This window comes from Anser brachyrhynchus (assembly GCF_964034855.1).
Source record: "Anser brachyrhynchus genome assembly, chromosome: 17".
Classification (NCBI taxonomy): Eukaryota; Metazoa; Chordata; class Aves; order Anseriformes; family Anatidae; genus Anser; species Anser brachyrhynchus.
In genome coordinates, this window is record NC_137710.1 from 5,159,213 (window position 1) to 5,175,634 (window position 16,422).

The 16,422-nt window shown below is 36.7% G+C and overlaps 1 protein-coding gene across 2 annotated transcripts in view; it reads left to right on the plus strand.

The window, feature by feature from the left end:
• GLT1D1 (glycosyltransferase 1 domain containing 1) overlaps window positions 1-16,422 on the plus strand; it is a 57,227-nt gene that overhangs the window by 31,818 nt on the left and 8,987 nt on the right. For both annotated transcript variants that reach the window (XM_080559680.1, XM_080559681.1), the window contains exons 7-11: window positions 1,940-2,035; window positions 3,106-3,155; window positions 7,357-7,400; window positions 8,884-9,004; window positions 15,943-16,041. In XM_080559680.1, the coding sequence (XP_080415806.1) occupies window positions 1,940-2,035; window positions 3,106-3,155; window positions 7,357-7,400; window positions 8,884-9,004; window positions 15,943-16,041 (410 nt within the window). The remainder of the gene's footprint in view (window positions 1-1,939; window positions 2,036-3,105; window positions 3,156-7,356; window positions 7,401-8,883; window positions 9,005-15,942; window positions 16,042-16,422) is intronic.

Here is a 16,422-nt window from a genome sequence, read left to right on the forward strand (position 1 = left end):
ACCTGATTTCTCACTACTGTCTCACTGAGCCTTCAGTGCTAAATTTAAGCTTGTTCCAAAATAGCCAGAGCTGAACATCAATAGGTGGGAGTTCATAATGTAAAATGAATATTTGTGCCATATGGATAGTTAAAATGTAATCTCAATTTTGTCGACGTTATAGTAATTTGTTTGTCATGAATTGAGACCACTGCTGCATGTATTAAAAACAAATAGTATTAATGGACCATTGCACGAGAAGAATGGGTTTTTCAATCCAAATGTTTCTGTATTATAAATTACAAATTATTTCTTGGTCCAATAACCAGTAAAATATTACTTACCGTGTCTGCTGCAGCCACTCTTGACAGCTCAAGCTGTTTAAGTTAAATGGAACTGACTTAATAATGAACCCTGTGACAGGGAGCATTTAAAAGTCCCTGAACTGGATTTTAATTTTATAAGTAATAGTAGCTGAGTATTCACCACTCTTCTGGCTTTTACCCCCTGCTATAGAGAGGTTTGTTGCAAAGCTCACATTAAGCCAGTCCCTTGACACAAGAAGAGACATTACTGTTTTTTCCAGGGCCTGGAGCAGACCCTGCATTAAGTAATACAACATAGTAAAGAAATGTAAGTTGGTACCAAGTTTGGGTGATCTCATATTCCAAACCGCAGCAATTCAGTCACGCCATATAGCAGCTGAGGTGCTGCTGCAGCTGGTGGAGGGTGGAAGTGAAAGGGAAGAGGAGGCCTCAGAGAAGGGAGCTCTGCACTGTTCAGCATCAGGGGATGGCAGAGCCATCACAACCATCCTGCTGCCTTCCTCTGTTAATCACAAGTTCCATCAAGAGAAAATCTGACCATGCAGCAAAGCCCTCCTGGTAGCTATGTGACGTAGTCCCAGTGTGTGGCCGATGCATTAATGTCCCACAAACACCCTGAAGAGCTACAGCTTGATGATCCTTGTTCAGCTGACTAGTGTTAGATAATGTTATCCATCCTTGCCATGAGCTCAATAAAAACACGAACTGAAGGACAGCAAGCTAATTTGTTCTGTACAGTAAATCAGAGAAGAACATTGCAACCTCTCTAGAGTTTATTAAATTATGTTGTTATGAGTGTTCATTCAGCACATCTGAATTATTTTATCATAAACACATTTTACCAAAATTCATCACTAAGTGACCCTTCTCCAGAAGTGTTCTGAATTAATTGTGCTGTTATATAGCCAATGGCAACTGCAATACCATACATCTGACCTTCCTTTTTAAGATAGCCTACAAAATATTTTTTTGTGGATTATTGTGGTGTATTTGCAAGAGGGATTTTCGATGTTAAAAATGAACATGTTGAGATTTTTTCCAAAATAAATTTATCATATTAAAAAATCCTATTTATTTCTTATTTGTATTTCTTTACAATAGTGCTAAAACAAATGCTTTGCAATAATTTAACTTCTGGTTAAATATTATGTAGTAGTATTGACATGGTAGGGATAGATAACTATTGGACATTTAGCTGATCTTTTATAACAATTTGTGTTTGATCAAGCCTCAAAATATTCTTGAAACAGGTGTTGAATTATTATATGAATGCACATTTATTCTTATGGGTAGAAAAACTGAGAAACACACTGATTTGTATAGTTGCCCAGTCAGTTAAAGCTGATTCCTGGTGTTGAAGAATACTGACTACCAATTTATTTCTCCAAATCCTGCACATTTACTGCCTCTTGAAATGAACTCATATGCACTGTAGAATGATATGCATGATTAAGTTCTCCACTGAGTTGATTTGAGGATTAATGTGAGAGCAAGAAACAGAGGGAACAATAATGAGAATTTTTCAGAATCCACCCTGATACTGCTGTTACCATTGTATGTGCTTATTCATGAAACGATTTAGAGTGAGTTAACTTTTTTATCTGCATTCAGATTTTTGAAATGTTTTGTTGCAGACATTCCTACAGATACAGATAATCTACACGTGTTTCTTTTGATATGTGGACTTCGGAGAGTCAAAGACCCTCTGTATTTAGTAGATGTATTTTCAGGTAGGTAGCTGGTATTTGAATACCCCTGTTTTGTTCCTGGATGTAGATACATTTCTTTTCATGTTTACAAGTTTGGCATAAGCTGTTTTATTCATTGCAGAAAACTTCATAATATATTTATATTTTTAAAATGCACATGTAACCATTGATCTGTTCAACGCATTATTTCTGTACTGCATCTTTTTCAGCCTGCTGAGAATAACAGCATTAAAATCAAAGCACTATTTGATGCCTTTATTTGTTGGTAAAACTTTTTTGCTGATACATACAATATTAATGGAAGACAAAAGAAGGATTCACCTACTTCAAAATAACTTTTTTTATATTACTGTCCTGTGGCTGTTAGACTGATTGGCATGTGTGCTAAATAATACCACTAAAGTTACAAGCAAATTTTACCACCCATCATTATGAAGTTTTCTTATAGTCACATAAGTGAATGGTTTGCTAGGTTCTCAGCTTGTATCTGTAAAAGGTTTGGGTATTCCAAGCTGGGAATTTAGCCTCAGCTGTTCTGTTTACTTTTATAAGCCTTCACTGCCTAGTAATGTTCAGTAACAAAAGTAGTTTATTAATGTCAAGTATTGGTTTAGTGATAGGGTTCTATTCTGATCATGGAAGAATGGCAGATTTCTCTGTGTACATTATAACTGAGTATTAATTGCAGTGGTTGCAGTTGTTTCCAAATATGCCTTTACTTTAGAGGAAAATTTCAAATCATTTTGTCTTAGTGGCTAGGGTCACTGCATTCAATAGAGCATTGTTCTCGTGAGATGATTCAAAATTAATATCTGAGCTTAGTTAAATAACCCTTGAATCATAAGAGATTTCATGAAGCAGAAATGCTAAATACTAACTTTTAGATATGCTAATCATTTGAATTCTGAGGAGTAATCTGAGGGCAGAGCATGAAATCTGTCCTTTAAGTAGTAATACAATATTTGCCTAGTTCTATTTTATTCATGAAGCTATTTACATTGATTTTAGAGAAGGAAGAGTATTTCTTGTGTTTTAAAATACTATTTAAAACGAGTAATTTTGATTAATAAAAAGATGCTCTTCTGTTCTAGAATGGCACAGAAAGGATCCCAGTGTCCATCTGGGCATAATTGGACCTGCAGTAAGTTGTTAAATTACTAGTACTATTTTATTTGCACATTTGTTCCTAAATACTTCCACTTGCTCATGTGTGAGATACCGCAATAATTCTTTCCAAACTGAACCTACGTCAGAGGACTTCTGACTTCCATAGAGATAAGAAGGTGCAAATCTAGCAGTTGTAAAGGCTTTTCACAACAGATCTGAACTGTGGAAGTGGAAGTGTTTCCAGTGCTCTGACTTCCAAAGTTCAGAGTTCTGCTAGCAGCTAAAAGTCCAACTCACTCAGCATGTGCTCCACTTTTTGTCACAAAAGTGAGAGCAGCTAGGAGGGTTTTCTACGAGGATATGCACTGAGTTAGTCCAATTCTAGTCACTTAGTTTTTTCTTAATGCAAACTGTTATCAATAGTTTATAGCAGCTGAAAATCTGTTTTACACATACTGTTTTTTTGTTTGTTTTGTTTTGTTTTTAAAGACCATGTATGATGCATTTGAAAATTACGTTTTCTAATTGCCTCTCTTTTCACAAGCAAGAGAAGCTCTTGAACCTCTCTCCTCCAGCCCCATGATTTTTAAATCAAGTATTATGATTTCTAAGGAAGTGGCAAGACTGAACCTCACTGAAGAGGGAAGCATGCACCATGTTAGCCAAGAGCTAATTAGCCAGAGGTCTAGAAAAGGCAACCCATCGCCTTTATCTAAACAGTGGAAAGGGTATGACTAGGCAGCTGTGTCATGTGAAACAAATTCTTACTTATGGTAAAACAGTACTAAAGCTTCATTGTTTTATTTGGGTAATGTGTTTGGGTCTCTCTATCAGTCTTCTCTCTGATTTATCTTCACAGGAGCATGAAAACTTGCAGGAAGTCTATTTTATGAGAAAATACATAAAATCTGAATGGGCAAATATTTTTCTGTTTTCTCATTCTGTTTTGTTCTTTGCAGATTTAAAGACATAATATTTTATTTTTAAAGCTGTTTTTACATTTTTATTTTATCTGCGTTTTTTTTTACACTAATACACAAAATGATTTGAAAGTGAACTGATATGGAAGGTAAGACTAGAGCAGGTGTAATGAAGCTGTGCTTTAGAATCAAAAGATGCGCTTCCTGCCTCCAGTGAGGATTTTAGACATTTTGGTCATCTTTTTAAATTTGCTTTGCTTTCTCACAGTAAGTTACCAGAAATAAACCTGTGGCAGTGCATAGGAGTCAAACCTGTGGCAGTGCAAAGGAATCAATGACTAACATCCATAAAACGTTTAAAAAAATATTTCTCCCATAGTGTTGTAATATCACTAAAGGATGAAAGTAAGTTAATTTAGATTCTAGCTGCCAAATTGTTTCAGCTGAATTAAAACTATATTTTTGGCTAGTTGTTAGTTGTCCTGAACTGAAGCAGTAGAGCTATAGGTTAGGTCAGAAGACATTTAATTTCCTTAAGCATTTAGTATATGGAAAAGATAATGTTGAATGGCTGAATTTAGTGTTTTAGCTAGGATTTTAAATTTCTAGTGCATTTGCTGCAGGCAGATTATGTTGCATTGCAGACAATAATTATGTTTTTTAGTTCTATGGGAAGCTCAGTCTTGCTGAGCCTACTCAACAATCGATCAGATAAAAATTGTAATGTGGGTTCACCTGCTGCTGTGAATAAAGCTGATTTCTTTCACAGTGATACTGCTGAAGCCTCACAAACCAGAGCAACTGAGCAAATTCTTCCTATCTATACTGAATATGCTTGCAGATGTAGCTTGTGACTCTCAAGTGCTCTGGGTGATAATCTGACAGAACTTTAAGTGTACTAAGACCTGTTTTTGTTTTTTTCTACGATGTCTAGAGGGCCACAACAGCCCCAGCATCACAATGAAGATGTTTCTGGGCCATTGCTTCACTCTGAGTTCATTTTCATATGACAGCAATGTAGTATAGTGTATTTATAGAAGGTCTGCAAGATTTTGGTCATGATAGGCCCTGTGCTTAACAGGCACCTTCATCTTTAGGCAGCATTTGGTGACTTTTGGCACTGTTAAACGCCTCAGATATTTCTTTGCCAGTCAGCAGCACAGATCTTTCTTAAAAGGGTATCTGGTCTTGTTAGCTGATCAAATGTGCAGTTCTCCGAAGGCTCTTCCTCTGTTAAAAATGGATGGAGGATTTTTTAACAGAAGATGGTAGGTAACTGATGATCATATTTGCCTGGTATGTTGATACGTAACAAAATAAAATATGACAACAAACACTCATCTACCTATAGAAGAACTGGACTATGGAGACATTTGGGGCAGAAGTAATAGTCTTGCCTTTTCAGTAGCTTTTTCTGAGACTGCTGAGTTCCTAGGCATCCTGCCACAGTCAGTTGGCTTTGGAAACATTCACATCTTTTAAATGTATTTCCAACTTACTGAACAGCTTATGTTGTATTCAATTTTCTGTTATATTGAGCCTGTGGTTAGATAACTGTGCCCCCTCAAGTTCCTAAATGTAGCTCAGGGGGATCACTTCTCTAAGTCATTGCTACACCCATCCTGAAAGCAATATTTTAACTAAATTCTTATATTCAGGGCAGACTTCTTGGAATATCTACCAATAGAAGAATGCTGCTTAAAGGATTGTTCTGTTCATGAGACAGATGGCAATTTCTTGGCTTCCAGAGAAGTAGATAGGATAGGAATTAATATCTTACAAATTTTATGAGTCACAAGCTGTAGTTTTTCTTATCCTTCTAAAGGTAGAAGAGCAAAAGACCATATCCCACTGCATGTTAAATCACTTGCAAGTACTCCATTGATTTTAAAGGAAACAAGGTATAGTTCCTCATGAGAGGAACTCAAAATAGTACTTTGGGGAGAAAGCTGAAAAGATGTTTTTACAGAAATAGCAGCCACAAAGTTCAATATAAAATATCCAAGGAACCTGTGTCTTGACAATGTTGCTTAGTGTACAGGTCTGTAGCATACTGTCATCCGGATTAGTTAGTGCTTCAGGAAGGGGCATCTCATTTTTTCCCCCAGCTGCTACCAAAAATACGTTCCTAAGCAGTTACACGAGCCTTTTATTTGTTGCGTGCAGTAGGAATTCATTCCTTAGTGCAGTGGTGATTTGCTTGTATCTTTTGATTTATGAAGTCCTGCTTTCATTAAATAATTATTCTTGTGTTCAGCGTACACAATCATAAAATCAATTCTGAGTTTTTTTCCAAGAGGGTTTTCTAAAATGCTTTGTTAGGGCTTTCTATCTTATAGTGTGTAAAAGCAAAACAAAACAAAAATGAAAAAAATATGAACATGATTAAAAAAATGAGCCATATTGTTCCCAGGACTTACAACTGCTGCATGCTGTGCAAGCTATCATAAATTGATCCAATATAGCCAGTCTGCCTTAATAAAAAGCAGTCTACTTCTGTTCTTCATGTCTAGTTAAGGATTTCCAAGTTCTGTTTATTTCTTTTAAACATGTTAAATGAAAGTAGCAGTCATAGTTAAGCTTTGTAACTAAAACTGCTGGAGTTAATTGCCCATCTTAGACAGCATTTTAATAACTCTAGCATGTCTTCAATGTTATGCTAGGTTTTAAAATTTTGTGTTTATTAGTTTTCAAGCAAGTGTTTCTGCCAGCGTGTAACATCTATTTGCCTGTCACCATTTACATGCAGATTGCTTTCTGTGTTAGCTAGAGTCTGAAAAGTTCCTTCCCTTCCTCACACTGGTAACCTCATACATAAAGGGACAATTGCTTGGCACATCAGTGCAGTGCTCCTCACTTAGACAGTAAGTTGTCAAATCCATCATTTGAATCATGTTAGCCTTTGCAGAGTCATCTGAAAGCAGTCATTCATGTTAAATAGATCTAGCTCTAATTAGAACCTGCAGCCAGAGGGGGATGTCAGGGGAGAAGAAACAGACCCTCCCCTTTTGACAGCAGCCCAAAGCTCCACTGCATCAGGTTAGTCACTGAAATTGAGAGTGGGGTAGTCAATTCACTCTGCTGTGCTGTGCACTCACACCCCTAGCTGGGTATTCTAAGAGTCAGTCTTCACGAGAGCGTTTGTCTGAAAAGTCAAGTGTAACTCCTCCAAGTTAGTGATCTTTGGTATGATTTTGAAGCTCAGCACACTCATGCATTTTATTAAAGGATGTGCTAAAATTTATTTTTCTTTTCTTGGGATTTCAATGTAGTGCTACAGTAGTGCCTTTTACCTGTGTGTATATTCCTTTCTAGGTTGATCCACATTTTACAAATGAAGTTAAAGAAAAAGTTAAGAGGTAAGAAATTAATGTTAAGCCTTTTATCTGCTCCAAATGAAAGCAGCTGGCTGGGTAGCTTTTTAACATCATGTGCATAAATGCTTTTTTATATGTACAAATGGACATACATTCAAACTCCTGTATGACTAACAAATGTATTCGGATTATTTGGCATGTGATATTCTCAGGCCAGCTATTGTACACATTTTAAATTTTAGATTAGCCAGTAGATCTCTTCATGTTTTATGTTAAGTCACATCTGACTTAGGATCATGTATGATTCATATTTATTACTTTTTTGTGTCTTTTCATTGTTTCTTTCATCTTGACTTCAGCAAGATGTTGCATCCTGTTGGTGGGTGAATGAGTAGGTAGACAAGATAACCATGTGTAGCTTTTTTCTGTCCCTACTTTATGAGTTTCCTGACTGGAAGGTATAAATTTTAGAGAACAGAGAGATTTCTTTTTTTGACTGCAGAACCTAGAATTTTCTGGCTAGAACAGTACAAACATATTATGTCTGAATGATACTATCAGCTATATGCCTTCGTTAAAATCTGCATAAAGTACTTGTTTTGTGGAGAGATAATTTTTTTTTATCCTGTTATTTATGGGAAACGTGTTTCCTGTAATCATGCATTAATACTTCCCTTAATATAGCTATTTATCTCTGCAGAAGCTGGATGTTACTGCACGATCAGAAAAGCAATTTTTAACAAAGTCTAGTTGATGGGGGGGGTCTTAGGGTCAAATGCTTTTCTGTCTGGCTTTGTGATCTCATGTCGAGGATAAAGAGGCAGGAATGGACTCATCAACTGGAGGAGATGCTGGCTCTTTGAAAAAAATCCTAAAGATCCCACCCACTTCATCTGAGACTGAACACCTCATTACCCTGTTTTTCCATTCTGCACTCTTGATTTGATTGACCTTGCTTAAACTGAGGAAGACAACAACAGGAAGAATGTAAGCATTCAGAAGAGAAGAGTGCTTATCCTAAAAGAAGAAGCAGATTATATGTTTTAGAACCTTGATCCATCCCAAAAAGCCAACATCTGAAAAGTCAGCATCTCCTGCAGCTGACCATTCAGACTGTTGTGCTCCCTTTCCCTATGTTTCTCAAAAGTCACCTCTACTACGTAAATTCTTCAGGGAAAATACATCCATATCCATCGAATTCAGCTCCTTCATCTGTGAGACTGATGGTGGTTAACAGAGCCTGGTGTTAAGTGATTGATTCTAAAACTCCAGAAGGACAGACAGTGAAGTGGTAGGTAGCAAGATGTACCCGTTTATAAATTTATAGAAATATATATAGAAATATATGCATTTATAGAAAGCTAACAAAAACACAGGAAGTGGCTTGCCCATGGGAAAGCAATCGTTAACATCAGAACCATGCCTGAACTTGTCTGACCATCCTTCATCATTGTCTTCGGTTTTAGGAAGAATTCTGAGAGTATGTTCTTCGGAGATGTCCTATTTGTGTGCATTTTATTTCTAGGGCACCTGGAATACATTTATTACAGGAGATGCCACAGGATGATCTTCATGCTGCTATGAAAAGGTGCTTTGCTGTGGTGAACAGCTCAATTTCAGAGGGGATGTCTGCTGCAATCCTGGAGGTAATTGCGTCTTAGCAATGTTTATCAGTGAGGTTACAGTGAATCTGAAATCGCCTTTTATCACTGGAAATGTGTGTAAACATTTTATGTCCATATTTCAAAGCTAGTGAAGACAAAACTAAACTATTTCTTTTTGCAAGTGTTAGTAATTAAGGATTTTATCCCTTGAACTGACAGATTTTTATGGTTTGTCTATTTAATTTTTTTAAGGACAGAATGTAATTTTATCAGTCCTGTTAAATTAACAATACAGACATGAGATACGACAATCATTCTGATTTACTAGGGATGTCACTATTCTTGATAAAACATCCACTTTGTTATAATGTTGCTAGAATAGACTTTCATTTATTTTTACATCCTTTCAAAAAGCAATCTAAGAGCTTTATTTGGTTATTTAATTCTGAAATGATTAATGAATGAATGACATGCTCACTTAATTTTTTGTGCCAACCGTATTGAAAATTAATAACCAGGTTTCATACCTGTCAAAGTAGGACCCTGCTTAGTATCAAATGCATTCCAGGAACATAATAAATGTACGTAAAGTGGAAGTTCTTTGGTTGGATGCTTTCTACTTTTCTTTTTTCTTTGTGGCTGCTGAATGGTGATCTCAGAAGATCACAGAAAGTATTATACAATTTGTGTTAATTAATTACATTTTGCTGTTTGTAATGAGTAATCACACATTGAATTTCCAGCATGCTTTTCATCTACACATCTTAAAGTTATTCATAAGTAAGAACTAAGTGAGCATCATGAGAATTATGAAAATTAGGTGAAGGTAAGATAGCAAATTTGTATTTTCTTTCTGAGAAGAGATCACAGAGGTGAAAGCAGATGCTTCTTCACAGCACCAATGCTATCTATATAAACAAAAAATACTACAGATTGTGACATTTCCAAATTTATCAGTGTGGCAGTAGTTGAGATGAAATGGAGTGTATTAACACAGTACACACAACCAGAGAAGTAAATGTTAAGTACCTGTCACCTTCTCCCAACCAGCTACATGTTCCCTTCAGGAGCACTCACAGAACAGTTGACCAAAAATAAATCTGATTTACTTCCTAAGAATGTCAGTGAGTTAGAGATGAAAAAAAAAAAAAAAAAGGCAAAACAGAGAGACTGTTAAAAGACAAGGCAACAGAAGTGCAAGTGTGCTTGGCCTGGTACAAGTTGTTATGAAAACTCAGGACTGATGAGACAAATAGAATAATTTTCTGCAAAAATATTGTGGAATCCCATCAGATTTGAGCAGTTAAAAGGCAATTTCCTTAGCTTTTATCAGGGAAGGGAGCAATCTTGCACATACAGTGTCTTAACAAATATGTAGTAACTCAAAGCAAAATGATAACTCCAGTTTACTTCGAAGGTAATGTTGAGCCTGCTTCAGGGATTATTGATTTTTGCTCTCCTCTACATATGAGCTTTCGAGCTGTCACAGTTCACATTTTAACACTGCTCATTTCATTTTACACTGGTACACTAGGATGTGAGCAGCTTGCTGAAATTCTATAGTTTCTCTAGTATCTCTAGTAAGACACATCTAGCTCTTCTGTGGTGCTGCCTCTTGATCTGCTCCCTCAGTGGTAGTGCTTGTGTGGAGGTGCTCTCAGCATCCTGAGAGTTTTGCTCTCCCAGTCCCACAGTGAGTTCAGAAAAATGGGGCTGTTGATGGGTGAGATAGTAGCTGTTGGTAGCTGCTTACCTTTTGTATTAGCTCTTATGTTGCTACACCTCCCTCTATGTAATTATGTGAGAATTATTATAAAGAACCGCAAAAAGGCTACATACTCTTGTTTGGAAATTAAGTTCTCCTGCAGGGAGATCTTCTTCACAGGGAGAAAAATAAATCTACAACAGGTATAATCCTCTTCTTTCCACCAGCCTCTGTCCTATATTAGCCTTGTTGAATAGTGGAGGAAGGGCAACCTAATCTCTGAACTGATAACTCATAGCTTGAAGTTTATCATGGAAGTCATATAACAGTGATAAAAAGAGCTGGCATGCTTTCAGAAGCCTGAGCATGCTAGTTTGGGTGCATATCAGATACAAGTGAATGAATTACCAATTGCAGGCACAAACTGCAATCTTGCATTATAGGAAGGAGAGTCTAATAGGCATGGCACAGGTGGTGTGAGACAACAGCTCTGGTCCCAGTTGAGTCAGGATTTTTGTATGTGACCTTGGACAGATCAGTTGATCAGTCCTTTATCCACATTTCCACTTAGAAAATATGGATAATTTTTCACATGGCAGATATAAAAATCCATTTTTGATTCTGAGCTGTTCAAATATTGCAATAAGGAATGAATGTGTGTCTGCTGGGCCATTGAATATTGGTTAAGCCCTGTAAAATTAGGAGGAAGTTTAGGCTAGATTACAGTGTCAGAGTTGTTCCCATCAACTCATAAAGCAGAATTAGGTCTTCAGTTTTCTCTTAAGAAACTATCTGAAGCATGCCCTTTTTAGGTCCTCAGACATTTGAATGCTTCTTCTAAAGTGATAAGGATTTTGATACTGTATGTCTGTTTGCTAGACAGTTGTACAGTAGAATTTGATGACTTGCTTATGAAATGTCCTACTGTAAATATCTCTCCCTCTCAGAGAAAGCATCAGTCTAATAAAGTTAAGTCCCTGCCTGAGATGGTCAACAGTAGGAAGGGCCATCTGCTAAGATCTTGTTAAATTAATAAGGCAGAAAACTATGTGTAAAAACCTTTTGGTCATAGGCTGGAAATAACATCTTGCTTGCATTTGGAAATGCAACTCTGATTCTCTTGGAATTTCAAAATTGAACCAGGTCATGAATCTGTAAACACTGAGCACATACATAGCTTGCTTTTAGTATGAGAAAAATATATAATAGATAAATCAGGTAAATATATAATCATATCTATTTCAAACCTGCTTTAAGGTATGAAAGACCTAGAAACCATAGCTAATTACTTTGTCATCTAGTACTGTTATCTCAGAGATTTTGCCGTAACTGATCTGTCTGGCATTTGAAGAAGAGAAAAAAAGCATTACAGTGAGCATTTGAAATACACCTCAGATCAGTACCTCGGGAGTTATGCACATTCCTGTGCAGGTGCTGGTGAAACAGGCACTAGTGCTTGAAAATTTTGCATATTCTCTATATAGTTGAAAAGCAAAAGATTTTGCGTTCAGCACCCTTCACCGGAATACTTTTTTGTGCTCTCACATGTTTTCCTACTGTTCTAAAAATTATTTGATTGCTGTGCCTTCACACATACACAAAAAGCCAATTTTAAAAAATCTATCACAGGAGAGGAAGATGGCCACTCTCTATTCTGCTGCAGGGCAAAGTCCAGTCTTAAACAACATTTGAGGTACAGGCCTTGTAGTTTGGAAGATAAGCCATAGCAAACTTCAAAAACAAAAAAGGTATGTTGTGGTGTAGTAAATTTGAAGAGGGGCCACAAAAAAGATGCATAGTATAGGAGGATGAAAAGAAGGGGCAATCCAAAAGACAAAAGAGTACATAAAAACTGTATTTACTCTATAAGCCCCACACTACGGGTTAGAAATGTTTGTTGTATAACTTGACTCCAAAGCTAGAATTTTCACCCAGCACCCTTCTGACATAGCATTAAAATGCGTTTGTATTCAGGATAATGTAGCCAAACAGATGGCCAATGGACTAAAATGTTACTTTATTCTATTATTTGTGGAACCTAGGTCAGTAAATTATACATATTTTCAACAATGCAAATGATCCTTTTTACTGCTTAAAAATAGACTAAGTATCTAAATTAAATTCTAAGCCACTTCATGCAGTAATTATTTACAGCACAGTCCATTTGTTTTAAGGCTGGCTGGTATAAAGCCAGCCCCTCATCGTATGTATTGGGCCATCTGTTCTGTCTTTCAGTAGCTATAATTCATTGGTACCTATGTGTTTTGGGACCTTAAAGTTTTCCAGTGTAGCAGTTACTGCCCTCCAAGTCTATGAGACAGAACAAATATATTTTCCTTTAAAGTCCAGAAATTATCGAAAATTAAATATAAACTTAGCGACCAGCTTCAGTGAGCCGTCAACTACGTAGCTTTCAGAAACAGGAGTAACATGTCTTGCGATGACTAAATAAATAAATCAATAACTAAATAATGTGCACTATAGTCTAGTCTACAATGTAGTACAGTGGTACTGTGCCAGCCTGTAAAACCGCAGCAGGACGTACAGTCTAGGACAGAACTGCCACGGGGCACTTGTACTCGCATTTGACAATCACTATCAATGGGCAGCCAGTTGGCACAGCGTCTGCTATTCACTGTGGCTGATACACTCAAATCCAAACTCCTCTGTGCTTTGCGGATAACTATTGTGGAGATAAGTTGTCACACCTGGGGTGGTTGTATTGTGTTATGTGTTTTCTTCCTTCATTCTTTCTTTCTCTTTTTATTTAATGGTGCTCTTTCTCTTGAATGGACAATTGCTTGTTTGGAAAGTGGCCAAGCCAGAAAAACTCTTACAGTTTTGTTTTTTCAAGGAAGAGATACAGAGAGGTGAGGAGAAGGCCTTAGGCAGGTGACAAATAGTGCTAACACGCTTCAAAACCACTATGAAGCTCTTGGTTTTCAGTTCAGAAGTTCAAGTAAAATATTTTCATTCCCTGTTCAATGAACATGTTTGAGCGAGATCAGCGACAGCCAGCACATTGAATGCAAGGGCATTTAAGCCTGTCAATGGGAAGGGCTGAAAGTCTGCTGAATCAGAAATTATCTCCTTGAGAAGTTGATACCAATGGTAATCCCGTGTAAGGCCTACAGTTGGGTAATTAAAGCCAAAAGCAACTTCCTCGACCTGCAGATTCAAAACCTGTCAGGCTGAGTGGAGCACTGGTATCTCATTTTCTGGGTGAACTTTGATGTGCTATGAACTTTGCTGTACCGATAAGTAGATACTGTCATCATTTTTTTTAATCTGTCTTTGGAAAATAGATTTGTTTTGTTTAACAGTAAAGTCAGAGGAAATGACAGTAATCCATGGATGACTAAAAACTATATAACTTCTCACCAAATTATTATTATTTTTAATAGAAAAACTTATAATTATTTTTAATAGAAAAACTCAACAACTTTATATAGTAAAATTCAGAAATCTGGTCTGTAGTTTTTATACTTTTCATTTATTTAGTCTGGTTTGTGTTCACTTTGTTAACCTATTGGTCTGAATTTCCTCCAGCTGACCGAGTAGTTTCTGATACGAAGTGTAGAACAGGTTATGTCATTAAGGGTTATTATTTTTAGAGCTAACTGCTGCAAAGCAGATGTTTGTGCCAGAAGGACTGTAGAATTTCAATGTCCAGAGTAAATTCACCTGCAGTTGTGATTTACACAGTGTTTCTCATGGAAATTTTAAGCTATTAACACATGTTGATTAGTCACAGCATTCCTTCACTGTTCAAAACATAATTGGGTCTATACATGACCAGTCAGGGTATTTTTGTCTCCAGTTTTGTCCAAACAATAAAAAAGCAAAGCGAATTAAATGTTCTCTTGTTTTTTTCCTTGGAGTTTTATTTTCTTGCTTCATAGACTGAAGGAAAATTGCTCCCCATCCAGGAGCAATTAATGACAGTAATTAAAAAAGCATTCACTCAGAAGTGACAGGGAATCAGTATGAAATGGACTGAAGATTTGGGGGAGAGAATAGCTTTCTGTTTTGACACTGTGATAATTGTACAATCTGAGTTTTTCTAGGTTTACAGTCAATGCATCTCAAGACTTCCAAATTCATCAATAGCAATTAAAATTTTAGATCAGGATATGCATGAGTAACAGAGCTGAGTGGCCAGGGTTTGCATAGTAGGTACTTCAAAATCTAGGCCATATTTTTTAAAGTTGCCTGGCCTTAGGTCTCTTGCAAATGGTTTACTGGCTTTGAACAGATTTTGTGCATCTCTGCTCCTCATCCTGCAGGCAGCCTGAAGTGCTATCAGCTACCTCATACTACCATGTTGAGACCCCCATGCTTCCTTTCTTTTTTGTTTGAAAAATGTATATGCTCACATAAACATACATACATATATATATAATACATAAATGAATAAATAAATCAAACAACCAGCCCACAGTTTATGTAGAATCAAGTTCTACTTCTTCAGATGTATTCCTTGGTCCCTGAGGAATCCCATGCTAATAGCTTTGTAGATAATATGTTTTGAAAGTGTAATGTTCTGAAAGCATAACCTTTTCTCTACCCTCCTAGGTATATATTCTTCACAGACAGAAACTATGTCACTGCATGCTTCCCTATATTCCCTGAACACTCAAAGTCCAAGGCTGGCTATAGTGACAGACACTATCAAAAGCAAAATTCCTTCCAGAGCCTTATATAATGAATAGGAGTCAGAATTGAGGAGAAGGAGCCACTGTGACCTTTGCTGTCATTGGTGCTGCCCACTTCTCTCCAGTTCTGCACATGTAGAAAATCTGTGAAAAAACGTGTTTTAATGGAGCAAGAGAACAGATATTCTATGTTGGGGAAAGTTGGCTTTTTGTGCTATAATCTCATCCGTGCACAATAATGGTAGGAGTTAGAGTGACAACCTTTAATTTTATCTTCTTAAAGCCTGCCATATGTCAAGAACTTCCAATGGGAAACAAACTGCATACTTTGAGGAATAAAAGAATAAAGGATGAAACAGCTATCCATTGACTTTCTGGATTGATTATTGCTTCTGAAAATATTTTCAAAGTTACAAGACTGATAAAAATGTAAAGAAAATATTTCAGTGAAGGTCCATATATGAGTTCACCTTAGAAATGGCATTTTTCAACTAAAAGTTTGAAGAGAAAGAAAGGTTGGAATAATTGCTTCTGCTTTTCATCTCAATGTTGTCGTCATTAATGTCTCAGAATCCCTATATCCTAATAAACAGTTGTTTCCTTTCTTCATATTCCTCTAGGCAATGGATTTAGATACTCCAGTGCTGGCAAGGAACATTCCTGGGAATGCAGCAATAATAAAACATAAGGATACAGGACTGCTATTTTCAGATCCCCAGGTAACAAAACAACAAAGCCTTAGACTAGTTTTCTTTGCCTTCCAAAATTTAGGTTCACTTTCCATTACATGCTGGTGTCTCTCTGGAAACTTAGCTTTTATGCTGAGCAGTTTATCTCAGATTCTACTTAAACTCTAGGTGTTAGATTGCCTTTCTGGAAGCTTTGCTGTTGTCTCACATACGTTTTGCAGTTCACTAAACTTTTACTAGGTGTCAGCCTTGCTGAATGTTTGTCTAGCCTGTGTCGCTTTAGAGCCTGCCCTCTGAATGGGGCTCAGTTCTCCTCAACTTGTTGCACTTCAGTGTCACGTTTCTTTCCAAGCACTACCTGAAATATGAACTCGCATTAGACAACCAGTAGCTGACCAAAAGAGAAGTATA